The sequence below is a fragment of the Aptenodytes patagonicus genome, chromosome 13 (genome assembly GCF_965638725.1).
Source record: "Aptenodytes patagonicus chromosome 13, bAptPat1.pri.cur, whole genome shotgun sequence".
NCBI classification, from domain to species: domain Eukaryota; kingdom Metazoa; phylum Chordata; class Aves; order Sphenisciformes; family Spheniscidae; genus Aptenodytes; species Aptenodytes patagonicus.
The window spans coordinates 19,024,038-19,046,327 of NC_134961.1; the positions used below are offsets into that span (position 1 = coordinate 19,024,038).

At 35.2% G+C, this 22,290-nt stretch overlaps 1 protein-coding gene across 25 annotated transcripts in view; it reads right to left on the reverse strand.

Annotated features, from left to right (window-relative positions):
- The window catches only part of RBFOX1 (RNA binding fox-1 homolog 1), a 1,372,937-nt gene that overhangs the window by 254,165 nt on the left and 1,096,482 nt on the right, over positions 1-22,290 (reverse strand). For 5 of the 25 annotated variants that reach the window (XM_076351315.1, XM_076351316.1, XM_076351320.1 and 2 more), the window contains exon 1: positions 17,926-18,096. The exons of the other annotated variants lie outside the window; for them this stretch is intronic. In XM_076351315.1, the coding sequence (XP_076207430.1) occupies positions 17,926-18,012 (87 nt within the window). In that variant the 5' untranslated portion in view covers positions 18,013-18,096. Of the gene's footprint in view, positions 1-17,925; positions 18,097-22,290 lie in introns of those variants that run through there. 25 annotated transcript variants of the gene reach the window in all.

Below are 22,290 nucleotides of genomic sequence, written 5' to 3' on the forward strand. Positions count from 1 at the left end.
AGAAATCCTTTTAGCAATACTGTAAAAGTCTGTAGTTTGTCTAGTTCTTCCAAGGAACATGGGGGAACAGCAATTAATTGAGTCTTATTCCTGGAAGGGTTATTTTTCATTTATCCCATTCTCCCAGTTTCCTGTGCAAAGAAAACAAATTCTATGCAATAGTCATTTGTATGAAGAAAAGTAAGGGTCAAATGCCATTTTCATTCCCAATTGCACCACAATTTTGTCAGCGCTCTAGATACAGTGCAACACCATGTCTACTGTATAAGGAAATAAAGGATTAGCTGGAAAGGTAGTGTTTAAAGCCACAGAAGGAATAAAGGGTTGGCATGTTTAACACGGGTAAGCATGCATTAGGGTAAATCCACCCTGCAATTCTGCATAGATCTTAGATAGTATTTTATTTAAAATTAAAGATGCAATTTACTTTTAAAATCCTTGGTTAAAGCCAGCTACCACTACTCTGCAGACGAAACTCAAACTCCATAAACAAAACATACGAAGAATACAATTCAAGTGTTTAGTTCATTACAACACTGAAAAATGTGTACTTTTCCAATAAGTTATCTTCATTCTAATAAAGAGAGTTAACAGAAATAATTTTTAAAATATGTTTGTCAGTTTTCAGAAGCTTTATAAAGCTTTGTTCTTCATACTCTAATTCTTTCATGTGTTCCTGCCTGATGTCTCCTAATGCAGTTTCACTGGAATCATTCTATTTTTGATCTTTAATCCTTTTATATGTTTTTTCTTTGCTTACTCTTGCATGCCTTTGTAGTTTCTGTAATTGGGTCTTTGCACCATTTTAGCAGGGTTTAGCACTGTGCAGCTTGTCAAATTTAAGTAGAAGTGAGAATAATCTATCACTGGTATAATAAATAAGCTATTATTTATTATCACCAACCTAAAGTGAATGTTTGCCACAAAGAATTGTAAACCGCAGTTCCCCTCATTCTGCAAAGGCTGGTGAAGCTTTTATCCATTTTGTAATCCACAAAAAAAATGCAATTGCACAGAAAGTACTTTAGATCACTAAAAGTTTATTAAAAATGGCTACACCTGTGCAGTGAAACAAGACTTCATTAATATCTTCTTGAGGTGCCTGTGTAAATTCAACTTAGGGAAAAGTGCTTGACAGCTTTGCAACTATTGACTGACATTCTTCAGCAAAGCTTCACTGAGTACAGAGCATGATTTAAGCACATCCTGACGATAATAAACACAGCAAGTGAAAAAAAGAGTATGCCTACACCAACTGAAAATAAGAGTAGTGGCAATTTTTAAGCACGTAGCAAATCTTTGCTAATTTTAAAAACATTGTCTACTCTTCCTTATTGAGAAATTTCAGTACAATCTTCAAGTATCAAATATTTATTACCTTTACAAGCATTTCATCTGTTTTTCTGGTTCCTGGTGATATTTACATTTCACAGAAATGTTCATACAAAATAACTCATAATCTAGATACAACCTTAAAAAACAGTGCTGCATTCCAACAAGTCCACAGAATTTAAAACTATACACAAGTCCTTTGTACAAGTCTCCCAAATAATACCGCTGTTGAGGTATTTTAATTTTATAATGTATGCGACTACCTAAAAATCTGCCCCTGAAAGGGTGAAATCAGCTGTGACAAGTTTCATGAAATGAAAATACATGATCCATGTCAGGCTACAGGAGAAATCTTTCTCATATAATTAAATAGGCATGCATCCTTAGATATATACATGAGACAAAATATAAACCATATTATTAAGCAAACTGAAAGGAGTTTCCAGCCTCACGCTCATGATTTTGTCCACATTACAAGGATCGCTTCCTATTTATGCAGGCACTGGTGCATAAACCAGAGGAGAGGGGAGAATGGTAAATCACAGTGAAAAAAAAAGAAACTGAAGAAAAATTATACCGATAATATGATAGCTTTAATTTAGTAACACCTTGTTTATCATTATGAAGCTTAAGCAGAAGAAATCATACCCTTATTATTATATTCTCCTCTGTTCTTCCATCATATAAATGGAAAATTATATATAAACTCTATAAATATTTCTTTAAGAGATGCTCTATTATCTGTATTTTGCATCTGGGAGTGAGTCATAAAGGCACTCTTTCATCTTTATACATTTCTTATCACATTTTGACCCTTTCCAAGCTCTCCCCAGTGCTGGTCAGTAAGAGGGGAGAAAGCTCTCATTCTTCTCTGAGACTACATAGCAAATTCTACAAGAACAAGACTTGGCAAATGGTCATCTGGAGGCCCTCAAGAAGGGCTGTGAGCTTCCACCACGCTTCCCTCACTCACTAAGCCCTGATTTTCTAACTGGGTTTATTTCTGCTGTGCACACCTCAACACATTAACACTCTTGTGAATAACTAAGGAAAAAAAGCAAGTCAGGGCAAGAAGGTTCCTTAAAGCAGAAATGTCGTACATATGGGGGTTTTTGAGTCACTCTCTATAAAGTGATACAAATAAAAACTGGCAAATAAATCCCACTTTGCTAAGGCTCATTTATTTCACTTCACTTTTCTGAGTTTCTTAATCTCTCTGCTTTTCCACAACCATTTATCTGCCTCTTCCTGATCACAGACTATTCTTGATCAGAGTTTCAGATTCTATCATCAATATTAATAATATTCAGCGCTTTACTGTAATTTCAGTGCCTTTTTGAACAGGAATGTTCCTGAACACATGCCAAAATGCCTTCTTTTACTGGAGGCTGTCAAATGAAATATGGATTAATTATAATTTGTAACATGCGACTTTACAGCACTGTGGCTTTAAAAGACCTGAAGAGTATGTGTATTCATACATCATATTTTGTCACCTATCTTTACAAACTTTAAAAAAAAGAGAAATCATACATTTAAGATAATAATTCTCTAAAATACAGTGACGATTATCAAGGGAAAATTAAGTGCAGGTAACACAATGTTAGCATATGTGCATTTTGTTTACTGTTTTGCCCTTAATGTAATCAGTTATCCCTACCAATAACACATATCATTACCACTACCCACTATGTTGAGGTTTCACTTTTGCTTAAGAAAAGACCATGCTTTTCTTTTATCTAAAGAGTCTGGGGCTTTTCTGCTGTGATTTCCATAATGGTGTCCACTCAAACAGTGGGTGTAATAGAAAGTGACCTCATGTCAGAGTAGTACAAAAAGCCACCCCTGTGCACTGGTAGTTATCTTATGTTCTACCTTAATATAAACGCCATACAGTAAAATGAGGTTTCTTCACACATTTCTGTAGTAATGGGGATTGGGGCATTGTGACACTAATGCCAACAATCATATCCATATGGAAGGACGTGCTCCTGTTCTTTGGACATTCAGAGGCACAGACTACATGCTTTGACAAAGCCAGGCACAGAAACTGATACTGCCACACATACAGTAGCACCTCAAAACGAAGCCTCAGTTGAGTTGCTGATGAAGAGATATGCAAAAACCAGTAAAGAGCTAGCCTGTGCTTTAAACGTTTTTCCTCCTACTTCACAAAATTTGACAGCCAAAAACTGCAGACAAGGCTTCAGAGTGCTGATTATTTAAATAGATTACCTTACAAATGTCACTCTTTGCAAACACATAGGCAACATGATTGCTGTTTCTTTCAGCACTGTATCAGAATAGACTCAATAAATGGGATGTTTAAAAAAATCCAAACATTTATGAATCGTTTGAACCTACTGTACTGTGTCTTGTTTACTGCTGCTCTAGGAAGCTTTTTTTTTAAAATAACGTGTTAAATCTCAGAGGGATTATCCTGAAATGAAATTTTTAATAACAGCAAAATAAACATCCTTCACAGAGCTCTGTGTCTCACAACTTAGTGTTAACTCTCACCTCTCCTCCCTGCTGTACATCTGTATTTACTAGCAAAATTTTATTATCTCCTACTCCGATTTCAGGTTTCTAAAGGAAAGTTATGCTTCATACATTATATTGTGTTCTTCTCAAAAAGAGAAATTAGATACCTAAGTAATTCTGTGGATCTAAAAATCTTACCCATAATGTCTTGCAACAGTAGAAGGCTAAGGAAAACTCTAGAAGGAAAGACTGAAGGAATGAGGATTGCACTACCACGAGAAGAGAAGGCTGAGGTTGACATCACTGTCTTTAAGCAGATAATGGGCCTCTATGAAAAGGATGGAAATAAAGCATTTCTTATGCCCACTCTGCATAAAACAACAGTGGGAGGTTAAATTACAAAATGAAAGATTTTAACTCAGACATTGGGGAAAAAAAAACACCTCTAGTGCAAGTCTAAAATGCCTGGAGAGGTTAGAGAGTCCCTGTCATTCAAGATCTTAAGAACAGGCTTGACAAACATCTGTCAGAAATGACACAGGCAAAGTTGATCTTGCCTTCAGGCAGAGAAGTAGATTACATGATTCCACAAGGTGCCTGCCTTCCCTATTTTTCTCCATGTCTGTGATATACATCTCTTCTAGGAGGTGGTACACTTCAAGAGCTTCCTCATTTGTTTGTGGGTATTTTGCATTTTCAATCTTGCAGACAAAAAACCCAGTAGGAACCAGTGGCCAGAAGCAGAAATAAAGAGAAATAGAGCCTCGCAATACCCTAACTGCAAGGGCAATTAAACATTCAGACAGTTCAGTAGGGTATCAGTGACACTGATGGCATCAAAATTACTTGGATGTTTAAAACAAGATTAAATATCTTCGAAAAGTTTGCTTTAAGTCAGTCTCAGACAAATTCTGTAGCATGTATATTCAAGAGGACAGGCTGAAATATCATAATGATCCTTCCTGGCTTGAACATCTTTGAATCTGTGAATTGGAAATCCCTCTTCGCAGCAAGAAACCTTTATTATATAAATGTATACATTCAGTTTCTGATTCTGAAAATAAATAAATAAGAAAGACGGAAAAAAATTAGGTTTTGTTACATTAGAGAAATGGTTTTCGTCAAAGAGCGCAGAATCAATTTTTAACAAAAATGTTCTGTCCTGAGACAGAGAGAGAAAAAGAACCATTACACGTTCGATTTGATTTTCTGTTTCTGCAGTAGGTAATATGTATTCTAAGTCTCCTGTTCTGTTAAAGAACAAAAGCTAACTATTAAACAAAGTCACAAAGTATGTACACTGTTTTTTTTCCAAAAAAGCATGAAGGGTAACTAACACTAACTACTTCATCTTATTCTTGAACCACAACTGCTATTTAACAAACAAACAACCCCCCTAAAAACCAATAAATAAGTTTTACTTAAATTTATAAACTTTTATCCTTCCCTCCAAGGAAACACACTGCTTAAGCAGAATTATGTATGCATACAGAAGAGCAAAGTGGTAAATGTAACAAATATTAACAATGTAACAAACGCAATAGTATCAGTATACAGTATACCCACTGACAAATTAATTCTTTAGTTTTAATCATTAGGTTAGGGAGCTAGTAGTGAAATGGACGGCGTTTTAGACAGCACATTTGAGAATCACCACATGAGCTAACAGGCGTCACTCAAGAAATAGTTCCACAAATACTTTAAATGCTTGCTAGTGTACAGTGTTCCCTAAAAATATGTCTTGGATCTGTTTCTGAAGGTGTCTGATTCCCAACTCACAATCTATTTTTATGCTGTGGATACCGTGTCATATGTTTTTGCAATGGAACTGAAGAATGGTGCTCAGAAGATAATTTTAATCAATAAAATGCAAAAAAAGTGCCATTCTAGTAACAGAGAAGTGTTCCACGTTACATAAAAAAGAAAACATACTAAAGCAACAAAGTGAGAGAAATAACAGAGACATATAGAATACAGAAAGTGAGACACATGGGGTAAAAACTGTAATATTACAACAACAATCTTAAAGAATGGTACCAAAAAATGAAGCACTGGGCAGATTATTTGCTGTGTCAGAAAAGAAGTAGTGCTCAGAAACAAAAAAAAAGAATAAAACTATGAAATATGGGCTTAAATAATTTTGTAGTCTGGCTCTGACCCAGAACTGCTTTTAAGTATTTCAGGTACTTGATCTTAACTTCTGGAACTCAGGGGAGGAAAGTCTCTACAATGAATTCAACTAACAAACTGAAAATGTAAAACAGAAAATGTCATCCCATCTATCCAGAAGTACGATACTACACATTCATTAATATTTTGAAATAATGTCTTCCATGCTAAGTAAGATTCACCAAAGAATCACTGGAATGCCTCTTCCCTTCTTGATCTCCCATTTCTTATTGGAACCAAGAGAATAAAAATACCTTTCTCAGCATTTTGCTATTATTCTGCTAGAGGAAGGCTTTTATTAAAAAATTATTTGGTGCAGTTCTGTAAGAATCAATGAATAATAACACAAAAGATAAATTTGCAGCCAGAAACCTTCCACCAGGAATATACTGACCTCAAGATGACTGCAGAACAGCATATAGAAAGTATATTTCACAGACGCTTAAGCAAGACAACGCTTCTTGTGGACAAGCACCAGCAATTAACACATAGCCACCACTTGAGTTAACATGCACAGAATCATTTTCAGGCACATGTAAAGGCCATCTGCTGCCCAGCAATGTTCTAGGTACTCCTCAGAAGTCCACCAATTCCAGAGGACTAACAAAGAGATACTTAAGACATTCTCTCTCATACGAACAAAGCATATTTTTCAGAAAACTAGAAGAGTCTCACTTTCTTGCCTTCATGAAATACCGGTAACTGTATATCATCACCTGCACATGAGACTACAGGCCAACTTTCTCCCCATTTCTGCCATGAGTAAAGATAACATGAGATACTAAACCCTATTTATATCCATCTGAAGAGGAATTTAACAAAGATGATACATGGAGAACCAAGGCCAGAGAAAAACTGGGAATCAGTATTTGAAGATTTGTGTCTTAGTACAGAAAAATAAGACTAGAATAGCAGGCAGGTTTTAGAGTTCTCTTGCATATTTCAGTGAAAAGACTTACTGACTGCCCAGGAACTTAGATTCCTTTTACAGACCTTGCACAGAGCTTTTTATGTTATTAAAAGAGAGGCATTACACAACAGAAAAGCAATGTCTGTCGTGCATTTTTGTGTGTTGTCCCCCACCCTTGCCCCCCCCCCCCCCCCCCAAGTAAAATATAAAAGACGACTGAAATGAAATACCCACTGACATTTTTAGGTCAACACACTTTCATAGCGTCTGTATGATATTCTGATACAACAAAAATAGTCAATCACTGCAATTTTTTGAGATACCAGGAAGGCATGCTTTTCCGGAACGGCCAACTATAATGTGTTCAGCTACAATATATATCACAAAATGTAAGAGTATTTGGTTCTCAGCATCTTTTTCAACAGTAGATGCTATTGTATCATTGGAAATGACAAATCCCACTCTCTGCATAAACACGTCATACGTGATTTAAAAGTCTGCAGGTCTACAGTGCCTTCCTCCCTTCACTATCAGTATGCCTCTGAAATAAAAAAGTAACTCACATTTCAGACATAATATGCAAAAAGAGGAAAATAGATCCCTGTAGTCATCATGAAGATTTGCCATCATAAAGCTGATTACAGTGACAATTAGACTGAATGTGGAACATTACAAGGCATAATATCACAAGCTTTTTAAGTCAGTTGGCAACATAATACCAAATGCCACTCAGAAATCATATTTCAAGTGTTAGTATTCCTGAAATGCATATGAAATGTTCTCATAGACTGAAAGTTTCTCTTAAAGATATAGTTTACAGCACAGTGCATTGGGGCACAGACTCAGAGCTGTCAGTCAGGTCTCCTTATGTTTTTCACACAGTGACTCTCAAAAATCTACTGCAGATGAAAGTTCATATAAACTGCCTTCTTTCCAAATCTGTGATTCCCTGTTGGGAACATATTCAGAAGACTTGGCTTACAGTACAGGATGTATATACTGGGCTTAATTGTGCCTAACAATCGTCTTGGCCAGCGGAAGGCATTTTCAGATGGGAAATGTGTATGAACATCTGTTACGTTTCCCTATGCCTGATTTTAACTGTTCCTTCATGGAGCAAGGCATAAAAATCAAAACATTCATTTCTGCAGTAAAAAGACCATGTACTCACTTCAGTCAATCCAGCACAGTATGTCAGTTCAAAATGGTACTCTGAGAATCCTGCAATGGATTTATTTCATTTCCTATAACAGCAGTGTTCAAAAGGCTTGAGTGTTTTAACAACTTATGTCTACAAAATAAGTCACCACAGGAGCCAGCAAAGACAGTTTCCCAGTACACATCGACCAACACTATCATGAAAGCGATCCATCTATTTCTTTTCTTACAGAATGATTGGTTTTGAAAAATTTATTTGAATCATCGACAATTTTAGGTAACGTTTAGAAGTATTTAGAAGTAAATCCTTACACACAATACTTTCGTTCATTTTATATTTAAGATTCTGAATGAATAAACAAACACGGAACTACACAGAGCCATTTCTGCAACTGCTGACTTTTTTTAAAATGCATGGCAAATGTAAGAACTGATTTGATAGGGGAAAATCAAGTAGGAACAGCAATTTGCCAAAGACTGGCTGGTCTTTTAAGGAGAACTGGGCCTAACCCTAGCTGCTGTGTTCCAGTTAGCCTTAAATCCTCTTCTCTTACTGGATCCAACTAGTGATAACTGCTAGATCCTCCTCATTGTATCTAGGTAGTAAGAAGTGAGATGGATACTCATGTCTTAAATGGAAAGAGAAGACAAAGAAAACATGGAAGCCAGATTTTTAATTTTATTAAGTTGGTCACAGACAGGTTAAGATATTTTCAAGATTTCAAGTTTGCTTTATTCTGGTTTTAGAAATAAGGCCAAAAATACAAAAAAATATGGGTACAGCTTTGTGTCTGAACACAAGATTTTAAAAAAAGTAATTTATTCCTGTGTTCCAGATGGGGTGTGTGTGTGTGCTCCAGTTACACTTAATTTCCTTTAGTAAAAGGAAAGCTTGTGCTGTCTTTTCCATGGTCATCTCAAAACAGACTCTTGCATGACTTCTCACAACAGAACACGCTAGATTGCTCAATCTCCTTGTTCTATCTCAGGACAAGGTAGACAAGATTGCTGCACTTCTGAAAGTAACATTCATTGGAGTGGAGATCAAATAGTGAAACCATGCTCTGTAGCTTGTACCTGAATAGACAGCTTTCCAATATAGGACAGTTTCCAGGTACCCCAAACTTAAAAACCACTTAGTACTAATTAGTTATTACAAATGCATAACAAAATAGAAATTATTTAAGATACTGAGGAGCAGACCTTTTCAAGTATGGTTCAGGCTCTATAGAATAAAACTTTGTTGACACTCTGTTAAACTATCCTCATGGCTTTCTTAGGAATTTGTATTTTCTGTTTTGTATATAAACAATCAACACCCTCTTCCATCCTGTTTTTTGATGGCTCTAAGTAGTATGTATGTTTTGGTTTTTTTTTTTTTTTTTAGTAACTGAAGTTAAAATATCTTCATTCTAACAGGGCATTGAAATATAGTTGTAGAGGTTTACTTTCTTTCTGTACCTCAAATGTTAGCAAGATCAAATTTCTTTTAAAAAATTTTATTCAAGTAATGTTTTTCAGAACAACTCCAAGTCAAAGAGAAAGAGAACCTAGCAAATGTGAGCTTATTTCATTAAAAATAGGCTTTTCTGTATTTCTCAAAATATTAAAAATTTATCTCTAATCTCTTTTTGCACAGACAAGATCTAATACATCAGAGAAACAAAAGAAGAAAAATACTGAAAAGCTGGTCAAGCACTAAACCCACTTTCCTAAAAATAAAACAAAACCCTGTACACATAAAATACACATCCAACACTTGGAGAATAAGGAACCATAGGCGGGTATACACCTTCAAACTTTCTCTCAGATAACTGAAGCAGGTCCCAACTTAAGCACTCAGTTTAGCATCCAACTGAGCCTAATCACCTGAGCCATACTTAGAGAGAAAAGTTATGTCTAGAGAGTAAAGAAGGACTTCTCAGGTTTACTAATTTACTAAAAGTCAGCATCTCACTGGGGCTAGTAGGGAAAAAAAAGAAAGATTGATTCATTTTGTATTATTATCTACGAGATCATTCACAGATGCAGGAAGACCTGCTTTCCCTCACCTCTAGTCACCTTGTATTTCTCAACTAAGCGTCATCTTTCTTGCTTTTGACCAACTACGTGGTTATATCTTTTAAAAAGCCTGACAGTGTTTGGTTTTGTTTTTTTTTAACCTGTTCTTATCACTCTTTGGAATTCTCACCTATGTTCAGGTTCTGATTTAATATAATTCTAAGATTTTTCCCTAGGATGGAAGACAAGTAAAATGTTTGGAAATTCCCTTTTTTCTCTTTCTTGCTCTCAAGTATCAACATGATTTGTTCTTAAAGTGTTTGAAACATGCTTGTATATAGTACCACTGTGAGTAAAAATGAAGACAGCTGATGCATACCTGCATAGTTGCTGGTAACTTTCAGAGAAATCTATGTATTTGCATTTTGGCAGCCACTCTCTTATCTGGGTTAGATGTTTTGCGGTTTACATGTCTAAGATGGCTGGAGATGCATTTTACTGTATTTGCTAGATATTAAAATGTTACAAAGTAAGGTGTCATAGACTTTTATCATAGTAAAACATTATATAAACAACCTACCATTTTCTCCTCCATTACTTTTAAATTTTACTAATTAGTATACAGGGGAGCATTACATGCTTTTGAAATAGTATGGCAAAGTAAGGACAGAGACATAACAAAAGTGTACTTCTAGCTCTACAAGATGAAAAAGCACTGGGGTAACAATAATTTCACCAGATTTTTAATCTCTCAGAATTTAAAAAAAAAAAAAAATCAGCAGATTTCCGACCAGTTCACTGCTTTATGAGTATTTTTAGCTTTATCCTAATAAGAAATAAGTTGCTTTTACTTAAGGATACTTTCTAATAAAGTCTGAATAACATTTCCTTGAAATGCACAATTTTTTTATTTAATTCAAAGGCCTCAAACAAAATCTTAAAAGGCAGAATACGAACACTTCTGACTCTTCAATATATAGGCAAGAGACTTTTACTTACTTCTCAGCTTGATCAGCAATAAAACAATACGTAGATGAAAAGAAATAAAGACATTCTTTATCGATTTAATCAAACCATCAGAATTAAAGAGGATTAAGTCATCCTCCAAGCTATCTAGCTCATGTATCTCTGGTCACTAGAGGAAGAGAAGGAACCAGGGTATCAGAACGTACCATAATCCACAATAATCTGAATCTCATGAAACACAAGTGGAAACTCTTGACACAGAAAATTTACCTGAATCAAATTCCTATTATCTATTTACAGTGTTCATGACCTGTCACTGCACTAAAAAACACCCAAAATTTTTCAAATTATCTGAATGAACCTTTCTCATGCTCATAAACTTAAGACAGCTGTGATATCTAGCTAGTAAATATTTAGCCAGGTGTGATTCCACTCCTCTCACCTAGTAATAGAACAGTTCAAATGCAATCCCCAATTACTTCAGCTGAAAGTATTTATAGTTTAAATTATTATGTCCTTACCATATTTTTTCCTACAACCTGGTCTATTGAAATAGACATTTCATATGTTTTTACAACACCCTCTTTGAAACCAGGTCTGAGAAAACAGTTACCTGCGTACTTCAGTTAAAAAAAAGCAAGCAGACCAAATAAAACAAAAGATGTATTTTAACTGGGTTTCTAACTTTAGCTCATGTAACACAAGATAACTTATCAGAGGGTGAATAGGTAAAATATTCAAGCTAACTCCATAAAAATAATTGTTCTATATTTAGATATACAAGCATATTTTTATATCAGTCATGTATCATTCTACTGAAAGCAACAGAACTTCAAAGTTGTGTCTCCTAGCATAATCTGGCTATCAGAATTTTTATTACTGATGATTATGCATGAGTCAGGGAAAAAAAAAAAAGCCAGCTGAAATTCCAGATCCTTGGAAATAGCCGTATCAGCTTGCTGGCTTCTAGTTAGGGAAGCCAAATTAAACAATCTGCTTTTACAGAGAGTCCAAATCTTAAAGTTTTGTCTTATTTAGGGGATGAACAAATAAATAGAACCTGTCCTAATGAAAGTTATTCTATCTATAGAAACGATTCTGTTCATACAAACTCAAATGTCCTTTTATTTATTCCACTTAAAAAACACTGCAGAAGCTGCAGCCATGAAGGCCCAGATTTACCCAGTTTCTTGCCATACTAAAACGCTCCATTGAAATGTATTATCCAACACACAAGCTAGTGACCATAATTATATATCATAATGTCTAAAATTCACTAATACTGATACTACATGCAAAAGCGGGACAGGAAAAAATTCTGTGTCTGTTGGATGTCGGATGAAATCTTTTGCTTTTTTTCTGAGCTCAGAAAGAAGCCCTGACTATAACACAACATTGACTGAGCTGACAGAGTAAGAGGTAATGTAGTATTGGCCTGACTCATTCAAATTATGTTACCCATTGATTTCCGAAATAAAGGCCAGCGAGACAAAATTATGCAGATGGGAGGAGAAAATAACCACTTGTTTCTTAGTCAAACTAAAACTATTTTGAAACGCTATCCTTCTCACTAAAAAAGTCTTTTTGGTCAATGGGAAAAAGACATTCAGTGTCATTGCCCTTCCCTCTCCCCCCTGCAGATTCACTCACCATGTCTTTTATGATATCTGCACTTAATAGCAAGGAAAAAAGGCAGGTTAAAAGAAAATAAACTCATGCAATAGCAAAACACTTTAAAGCTGTCTGTAGCCTGTTGAGAAATGACAGGTTTCACAGAGCATGCATGTTGGCTACATTGCTTGATCCATGTATCAAAAGGAAAAAAAACCCCAAACAACTGAAGTTGTATTTTCAGGGGTTTAAACATTGACAATGGAATTTTTTTGTAAACAAAGTAATACAGACCACATCCATCATTATCACCACCACCTTATATTCTCCTATTAAAAGCACTTTTGAAGCAGAAGGGAGAAAAACTTTGCAACTCTTCGACTGAAAGAAGAAATTTTACATATACTCTCTCAAAAACAGAACAAAATATGCACTCAGATGAAAAGTGATTGCAGTAGTAAAACACTCACAAAGTGCTGGGAGTACAGTACTAGTAATAGGAGACCCTTATCACTTGCAAAGACAGAACAACACAATCAAGCCAGAATAAATCTGCATCTAAGGTAAATCATCTACTTACTGCACTTCATATAGGCAATTCAGCCAATGTAAACAGAAATTATGCGCTGCGTTCCACTAGATGGTAATCTAAAAACAACCGAAACAACTATACACCACTTCAGGCAACATGGAAAGAACTAAAACCTCTCATCGTTTCTATTTCAAATGCATTATTCAGATAAAAACTACTGAATTACAAAAGCCTTTTCAATGTAAGGTAACACAACATATCCACAACATCTTCCACAACTGGACTGCCAGAAAGTGAGTGTGATTTTGCAGGTAGCCTAACACACTAGCATCTACAAGTATTCACGTATTCACTGCTAGCACTTCCCAATACAGCACTAAAACAAGGATTTTACAGACGGGTAAAGATGGAACTGTGAAGAAGTCTGCACCACTACTTTTCACAGCATGTTCTAGGCAATTCTCTCACTTAGCCCTAAAATAAAATGGAACTGTCTCCACATTACCACTTTTCCAGTTGTCAGGCAAACACGCTAGTTAACCAGTTATGGAAGATCAGATGCACAGATATAATCAAAATATCTTACGAATAATTTAAGCTTAAGAATTATGTACTTAAAAGTATGGTAATTCCCAGTTTATTAAAATAGTTAATCAGCAGACATCTATTTCCTACTTTTCTTCTACCCCCCCCTTTACCACCACACAAATAAATAAGCAAATAGAAGCAGAAGAAAAGGTTTTAGCTTAGCTGGCTGAAGTCTTTAACAATGAACATAAGCTTAAACCCTCAGAACTCCTAGAGCTTTTCTGGTCACTATGCTAAAATAAAAGCAGACTTTAAAAAATACTGACCATATTCAGAAAAAACCCATCTTTTTAATCTTAAATTAAGTAGCGCATTTTGTATTAAATAGAACTGTCTCCCTGTTTAGAATTTTCCAGTAGTTTACTGAAAAGTCTAGGTAATTTCAACTTTAGTGATTTTTATAATAATGCATATGAACTCCTCTTTCTCTGCTAAATGGAAATTGAGCCACCTAAACCACCCATGTAATAAATACTTTAGCATCCATCATTAAAATGTCATATATTGCACTTGTGTTTTTAGAAGTATTTTATCATAATCCTAACATTCCAAGTATCCAGAGCAATTGCAAAGCTTTTGTATAACTAAAACACTCAAAGCCATGAAAGATGAAGCTAATATGGAGACAGTTAACTTACTATTCTACAAAACATACTACTCCTCTATGAATTGCGAAATAGTTTTTTTGATGCTGCACTTTGTAATTTTAATGACAAACAGAACTTCCTTTCACGTGTTTATTCTGTGAATATGTCAGACGGTACAGTAGCACACAGCCGCACTTCCTGGCAGTAGGGCAATGGTCCCACACCCTGGTCAATGCAGATGGATCTTTTTCATATGACACTCTACCGAATTCACTGCTTATCCGGACATAAGGGTTCCCTCAAGGGAATCAAATGACAAAACTGGGATATGAACCAAGGGCAGGATAAGAAGTCTTTTACTGGATTGCCACTTAATCCTCTACGGCATTTTTTTGGTCTCACCTGCCAGGAGAAACAGCGTGATAGTTTTGACACAAAGTAGGCCTTGCTGTCCACAGCATACGCAGTTTCTGGATTGCAGTACCTGCTTTGGTCCTCATGGCAGTGTAATTGTGACAGCCTGTGAAGCCACCAGTACATCTTTTGTGCCAAGTCAGAAAACATCTCTCCACCCACATGAGGCATAATGCTATTTATGCATCATTTGTACTTTCATGTGATTTTTTTTTCCTCCTACAGTTTCACCCAGGAGGAAGAAGGGAGAGGAAAAGATATTTTATTTTTCTCATTAAAAAAATGTGTTAAGAAATCATAGGCAATAAGACCAACATCATTCTAATAAGTTTTTAAAGGTATATTTATTTATTGGAAAATAAAACTAAGTTTGCAAGTATATTTAACATAATTTGATACATTTTGACGTATCTGTAACACTGAACAACTACCTTCTCTCTCTCCAAGAACATATGCATTCCATTTTTTGTCATCTCACTCAAACATATGATCTCAGTAAGAGGAATACAAATAATCTTAATAGACTAATACATGCAATTGGGAAAATACACATGGCTGTTTAGATAAAGTGTTTCCAGAGAGGTATGCACAGTATCTGCCCTTTGTTGTTTGTCCTAAGTTTCATACATTCCAGTATTCTGTAACAAGAGGGTGTGACAAAGGCAAGCAGAGGATGTAGGATAGAGTTTACTGATGAATTTAGGAGGAGAGGCTGGAAAAGGCTGCACATACACAGCATAAAGTAGAATAATATACAGCACTTGAAGGTGCAGAACCCCTGAAGGCTAACAGTCCTCCACAGAGATCTGAGCTCTCTCTTGCTCAACGATGCAAAACAAAACATAAAAAAACCCCAAAATAGTCCCCCAAATCTCTATGCAATACTCTACACTGTTTTCATATGCAATCCTGGTGTAAATCCAATTGGAAATCATGGGGAATCCCTAATCAGAAATGCATCTACTTTCTGTAGAAATCCACACAAATAAATTGCAATCTTATAAGCCTCTAAAATGACAAAACAGCCTCGTATTTGAAAATACTTCAGGGTTGTAGCTCTCAACCTGCAACCCAATAAAAATATTTGCATAATCAGTTTATCAAGGCATATTTTGGAAGAAAATTTCCATTAAAGTTCTGAACATTATGTAATTACTGCTTAGAAGAGGATGATATCAATATGCCTGTCAAGTGTCCTTTGCATTATTTATTTTGGATACTTTACTTAGGTTTACTCTAAGAGACAAACAATAAGCATTCTGTTATCATAAGCTGACTGCAGATACTGCAAATGCAGATAAAAACTTGGGGTGAGAAAGTGGTTAAACCATTTAATGTTCTAGTTCACCCACTAAGACAGTAACTCAAATATTTGTTTTGTTTCCAAAATGCAATTTTCAGATGAGACATTACGGAGAGGGAAAGAAGAGGAGAGACTAGAGAAGCATCCATATGAAGAACATTTTTCAACTGTACCTGTAAAAATACCTATTTTTTTGTAGAACAATTATTATTGCTTGACTATTTTAGACCTATGCTAATGAAGTAGCATAGGCCTGGATATATCTTTCTAAGGAAAGAAAGAAAAGAAAAGAGATTTGAAATAAGGCATCCCGAATTTTCAAAGGGTGCTTTCTTCTAATCTATCTGCTTGGATAATGCATCCAGAGTGGCATTTTGTAATGACAGCAACTTTCCAACAAATCAATAGTTATTTAATTCCCAACAAGCTCTCGAGTCCATTAAACCTGATTACATTCACCCATTTCAGTTGGGTGCAGTTATTTTTCCTACACCAGCACTTAATCTATAACAGGAACTTATGAGAACTTTCAAAAGCAATTTCAACAACAATCAGCATAGAGTGAAAGGCACGATTTGCTTGTAATTAGTTATTGGACAGGATGGCACAGGGTCTGACTGAGCTCTAACGTTCGACCTTCACCCCCAAATTCTAATGGATATGAAGGCCTGCTTGATGTGTTCAAGTGTGCTACTGCGTTTCACTGCATAAAAAAAATAGCATCAGCTTGCATGTCCCAGATGACACAGTTTTTCAATACCTGATAATGGCCACTGTGCAATGCTATATTTCTATTTTAGACATATGTGTCTGATATTAAGCCTAAAGTGAAGAACACAACAACTCACAGTCTTCAATTACTGAATAGACCTATATGGAAAAAAACCCGTTTCATGCTGTGATTGCCCCTCTATGCCAGCTAACTGTTGTAGTAAAGGAGCATAATGAAAATTTGCCTGTCCTCCACAGTTAATTTGACTGATCACTAGCATGACACAGAAATGCCATAATACACGTGTGTCTCTCGACCCTGTTAATGCATAATATCTAACTACTGCCATTTATAGGGTACACTGTTTTTTTCATTTTGTCAATGCTTGGAAATGTTACTTGAATTCTTTCTTAATGTCTTCAAATACTGTAAACAATAGAATACTTTTTGCTTAATTAGCGTCTGTGTGATCTATTCATAATCCTAAGTCTAACAGCAGAAACTTCAGTAGTACCACTTTTTGATAAAAATAAAATCAAAAACAGACAACACAACAACTAAATCTAGTAATTGCCAGTTAACTTCTAAAATACAGAACTCTCGCCCTGAAGCAAGAGCTTACGCTTTCAGGGCTCAAAAGAATTCATATGATGTGCATAAATATTCTGTGAAGGTGATATATTTCTATACACACAAAAACACAAGCCCTTTTTCATTCAGTGTGACGCATAACATATGAATTAATGCATATTTAACACTATCCATATTTGCTGTGCTAAAACACTTAACCTAAACACATCATGGTAAGTTACTTTGTCTTATGACCTGCCGTGGGAATGCTGACTCCCTCAGAAACCTAGAACGGATAGCAAATCCTCTGCCCTGTGGTCAACCTCGTGAAGCAAAGGCATGAATGTTAAACAGCAGACAAATCAATACAAGCAAATATAGCTCAACTACATCATTTATTCAGCCATGAGAGATGTCAATACACAGATTAGGGTGATCCATCTTTTTGATTTCCGACTGTCTTCTTACTTGACTACATGAGAGCTTTTGCCTGTATTAAAAGTGTTTGCTTTCTCAACCATAAAAATTCCAATTATTACTCTAAGTGCACTAGAGTTAAGTTGCTTGTTGGAAGCGGCCTTGCATTACCTGAACAAGTCCAGCGAAGTATGGTGCTGCCGGCAGAATCATTGGCACTCCATATGGATGTAGCAAAACTCCTTGAGACGACAACATGGTTTAAGTGATAGTATTACTCCCACTAAAGCTAAACACATCAATTGAAAGTTAGGGGAAAATCTATATACCAACTTCTTCCAAACTCAGAGCTAGAACCAAATAACTTCTGTCAGGGGCAAAGCCCACATCAGCTGTAAAAAAAAGAAAAAAATTGACGTCAGCAACTCTTAATGTTAAAGTTTTCTTCAGAGACAACAGATAGAGACAACAGCTGCAAACCTAACTCTATCAAAAAAGGAAGGTGCTATTTTGGGACCAGCTTAAGTAACATGACTAACCAACTACTCTTTATCAGTTCAGATTTTTAAGTACTATACACATACAGATCAAACTCTGTACAGATCTACCCATTAGAATTAATTTTCCTATCAGTTCTGGCATATACATGACAACAGTTACTATTAGAAGCCATTTAAAAATAATCAGGTTTATCATGATTGCATAAATAAATGTTTGCCTGTATTTATAAGCTGTTAAACAATATTCATGTGAGAGTTTAAACTTAAGTCTGTTACATTGGATACATATTCTGCTTTGATTCTTTTTTTTTTTTTTTTTTACTTATTTTGAATATTTGAGCTAACTAATGCAAGCTAACTACTTCTATTAGCGTAAACTATATTTTAGTGGCTTTTCTAACCTTTCACAACATCTATGTTGTTACATTTATCATAGCTTTTTTAAAAAGAATGAATTTGACCTTTAGAGTATTTCATATCTGTTCTCCAATTAAACTTACACTCTTAGTGTAAGAGATAAAAGAGCAAAATTTAGGCTGTTTCCCCCCAAAAAAAAAAAAGATTTGCTTTTTAACGTACTACTTGCAAGACATTCTCTTCCACAGATAACCATTTTTACTTTAGACAAAACATACTTAGTCATTAACACCTGTTTCATGTGCAATGTATCCTCTATTGCAGATATGACTAATGACAAGAATTACAATTGAGCAAGATTTTTTTAATTCAATAAAGAATTAGTTAGGTGCTTAAAACTTCATGTTACAAGTCAAAAAAGAAATAATCCTCTCCTACAGTCCTTGAATAACCAGGGTGCTTCACATCACTAATTTCAGCTACTTGATTATGTTGCATAATTACTTTTCCAGATAACTAATTGCAGACAAGATTTGATGTGATACTCAATTATTTAATGTCACATTCTGACCATCGTGAAAGGTTTTCAGTAATTGATTCTCATGTATCAAGGCAGCCGTGTTGCATGATTTAGAAATCTACCTTAGCAGCTGCACGTTGGCCCTCGTTACTATCAGCCTTATACCGTTTCTAACTTTACGTGTTGAATTGTGACCCTCTATGATGGCTCTTTTGAGAGACCGCCAATGAGGACAGCAATTGTCACATGATGAAGTGATGTTTACCTAGTTCCATCTCCTGTTATAGAATCGCTTCACTTTTCCGTTGGGGATAATGCTGTTCACACTGGTTATCTGACTATGCTTAGCTATTAATCATATTTCTGGCTCTTTTCTTATTAAGGAACAGAACCCTGCAGTTTAATTATTAAGCACACAGTAGGCTGACACATCGTGGGTTTTGCCAAAAGATTTTCATAAATTCCAATACAAAACCAGTTATTAACTTTCATACAGAAATATATAAACAAAAGGTATATACGAGAAAGTGAGTTGCCATTACAACTCATTTAAAAGTATTTAATTTCTAAAAAAAAAAAAAAATGTTCATTTTAACTATTACCTATTTGTTTGGTCTAACACAGTGAGCTGCATTTAAAGAGAAAGAAGATTTCTTTCACCTAGGAATGGAGATTATAAAATGGATTCTGCAAGCTTTAGTTAAATGACTCCAGTGGGACAACTGACATAAATAAGGATTGGTAAATTGCTCTGTAAAATACCTAGTCATTTTTTTGTTTCAGCATGTTTGTATTTGATAAGATGTTAGAAAAACCTAAAGAGAAAGATGATTTGTACATGGAAGCACAGGCTCGAGGGAAGCTTTTCCATGATCTGTTTTGGGACAGTTTTTGCTTAACATTTTCATTAATTATTTTGGCAAAGGCTGATGAAATTTCCTGATGACATAAAGTTGGAATGTACTGTCAAGACTGAGAAGGATAAGAATATTATATAGAAAGAATTGCTCAACTTTATGGACTGCATTAATAGAAACAGGATGAAATTCAGTAATACAAAACATAAGGTCATGCTTCTGCTAATAACAGAAATTTCAGTTCTAAACTCAGGAGAAAGAAAAGCAGGACCTCATTGCCTCTGTTTAAGGACTTTGAGCTGCTGGTGTGATGCAAATATGAAAAGGCAAATTATCAGTATTTCCTAATTCATTTTATTTCTCAATTAATTTCTTAATTTCTTAGAGGTACTTCCAATAGCATACAGTTCTCTTCGTCCACATTAAAAACAAGGTCAAATTCAACTACAACAGCTGTAGACAAAGTCCTTTTTGTGTTCTTCAGGGAAATGGAGCAACTATGTTGTCACAGGAATGTAAGAAAGTTTGATTTGTTTATCCTAACAAAACAGTCTGTGAACAGGGAAGAAAACAGTAGGAGGAAGAGACTGTTTAAGCTAAGAACAATCCTGACAGACTAAAAATCAAGGAAAAAGTAGTTATGAATAAATTTAGGCTGAAAATATTTTTTCAAGTTATTTTTTAGAAGTATTTTGGTGTTGGCTAAGTGAGGGTCTAGAACAGCCTTCCAAATCCACAGTAACAAAAAAGGATAGCATATAAAAGAAAATTGTATGATGCCGATAGTAGCAGTAGCCTGAACTCAGCAACTTACAGGAGGACCCTTCCAGTCCTTTGCAAGCAGTATAAACATTCAAGAATAATGAAAATATCAAATGTCTAAAAAGCATTTATAGTTACTACATTGCAGATTGTAATATATAAAAATAATCTTTGAAAATAAACTGTAGTTACCTGTTTTAATGAAAGGATGCTTTGCTTGCCTCACTATAACAACATGCTTCTAAATGTATAGCCGTATGGCACTCCAAATCCAAGCTCTGACTTTCTGGTTGGGCTCTTTGATGATGTCCCATGTGTGCACCAGCTACCTAAGTTCGCACAAACCTCTGTGAATCAAAACCACAGAAGTACAATACAGCTTTACTCGCATCTCCGCCCCGTGCCAAATTCTGAACTTATGCCAATGCAACTACATCAGCTTCACCAGTTTATACCAAGATATTCGTTCTCCCTCCCAGCCACACAAAAAGGAAATTTGTCTTAAGTTTTACAGTTCACTGTTAGTTAGCATTAATGGTCACTCCTGTTCTGCAAGAATATATTGAATACATGAAATTTGACCATAAAGAGTGCTGAGGACTCAGAAGATGAGCCAGAAGAGTATTAAATATGCTAATAATTGTTTCACTTTAGCAGGACCTCTAGCATGGTTAAGGTTAAGCATGAGCCTAAATGTTTTTGCTAGTACAAAGCCAGAATGGTCAGCACCATGCACATCAATCACCTGTCTGAAGCCACTGATGGTGACAGTACTTACTTCCTGACTAGTCCGGGATTCTTACTCCCTGCAAAAAAGTAAGTATGTGTGTGGGTGGAAAAGGGGAGATCATCTATTTTAAACAACTATATAGCTTTCACTTCCATTACATTCTAGAAAATTATAATGCTGTTAGAAAAAAATGACATGCTAAGCCATTTTCAGTATGCTAATGGAGGGCATGTTTCTTTCCGCTATCTGTTTCCAAACCCTTTTTTTCATTAAAAATTTTCAAGGATTTTCTGAAATGGAAAACTTATTTTAAAAAACGAAAGACAGGAGAAAAGAACAAGAAAATAGATGAACACTAGTTTTATATATAAAATGTACATACCCAAATAAAATATGCAATCTTATTTGTTTCATGTCTGCAGAATTTTGCTAAATGGTAGGTATTATTTATGAAAATGAACCTGCAGTTTTAAAAATTAGCAGCCATATAAGAATTAGTCGCATTGGACTGAAAACTCCCGGGTGATATTACCTGAATCACAGCTAAGAAGCTTGTACAATACACAACTTTTTTAAACTTGTTAATTAAAGACTATTTTTGCAGCAATAATACAATGCATTATTTGAATTGATTAAATGTAAGAGACTATAATTATTCTACACAGAAATTAACTGAACAATCAAACTTCCAAAATCTGACAGAGTAGCCCTGTTATGAACTTGCCTCCTAGAAAGAAGCTGGTTTTAAAGGTGAACAGCATAGGTTAAGCAAGCTAAGGTAGCAGTAGAAGGTCACAAAATACATAAGTA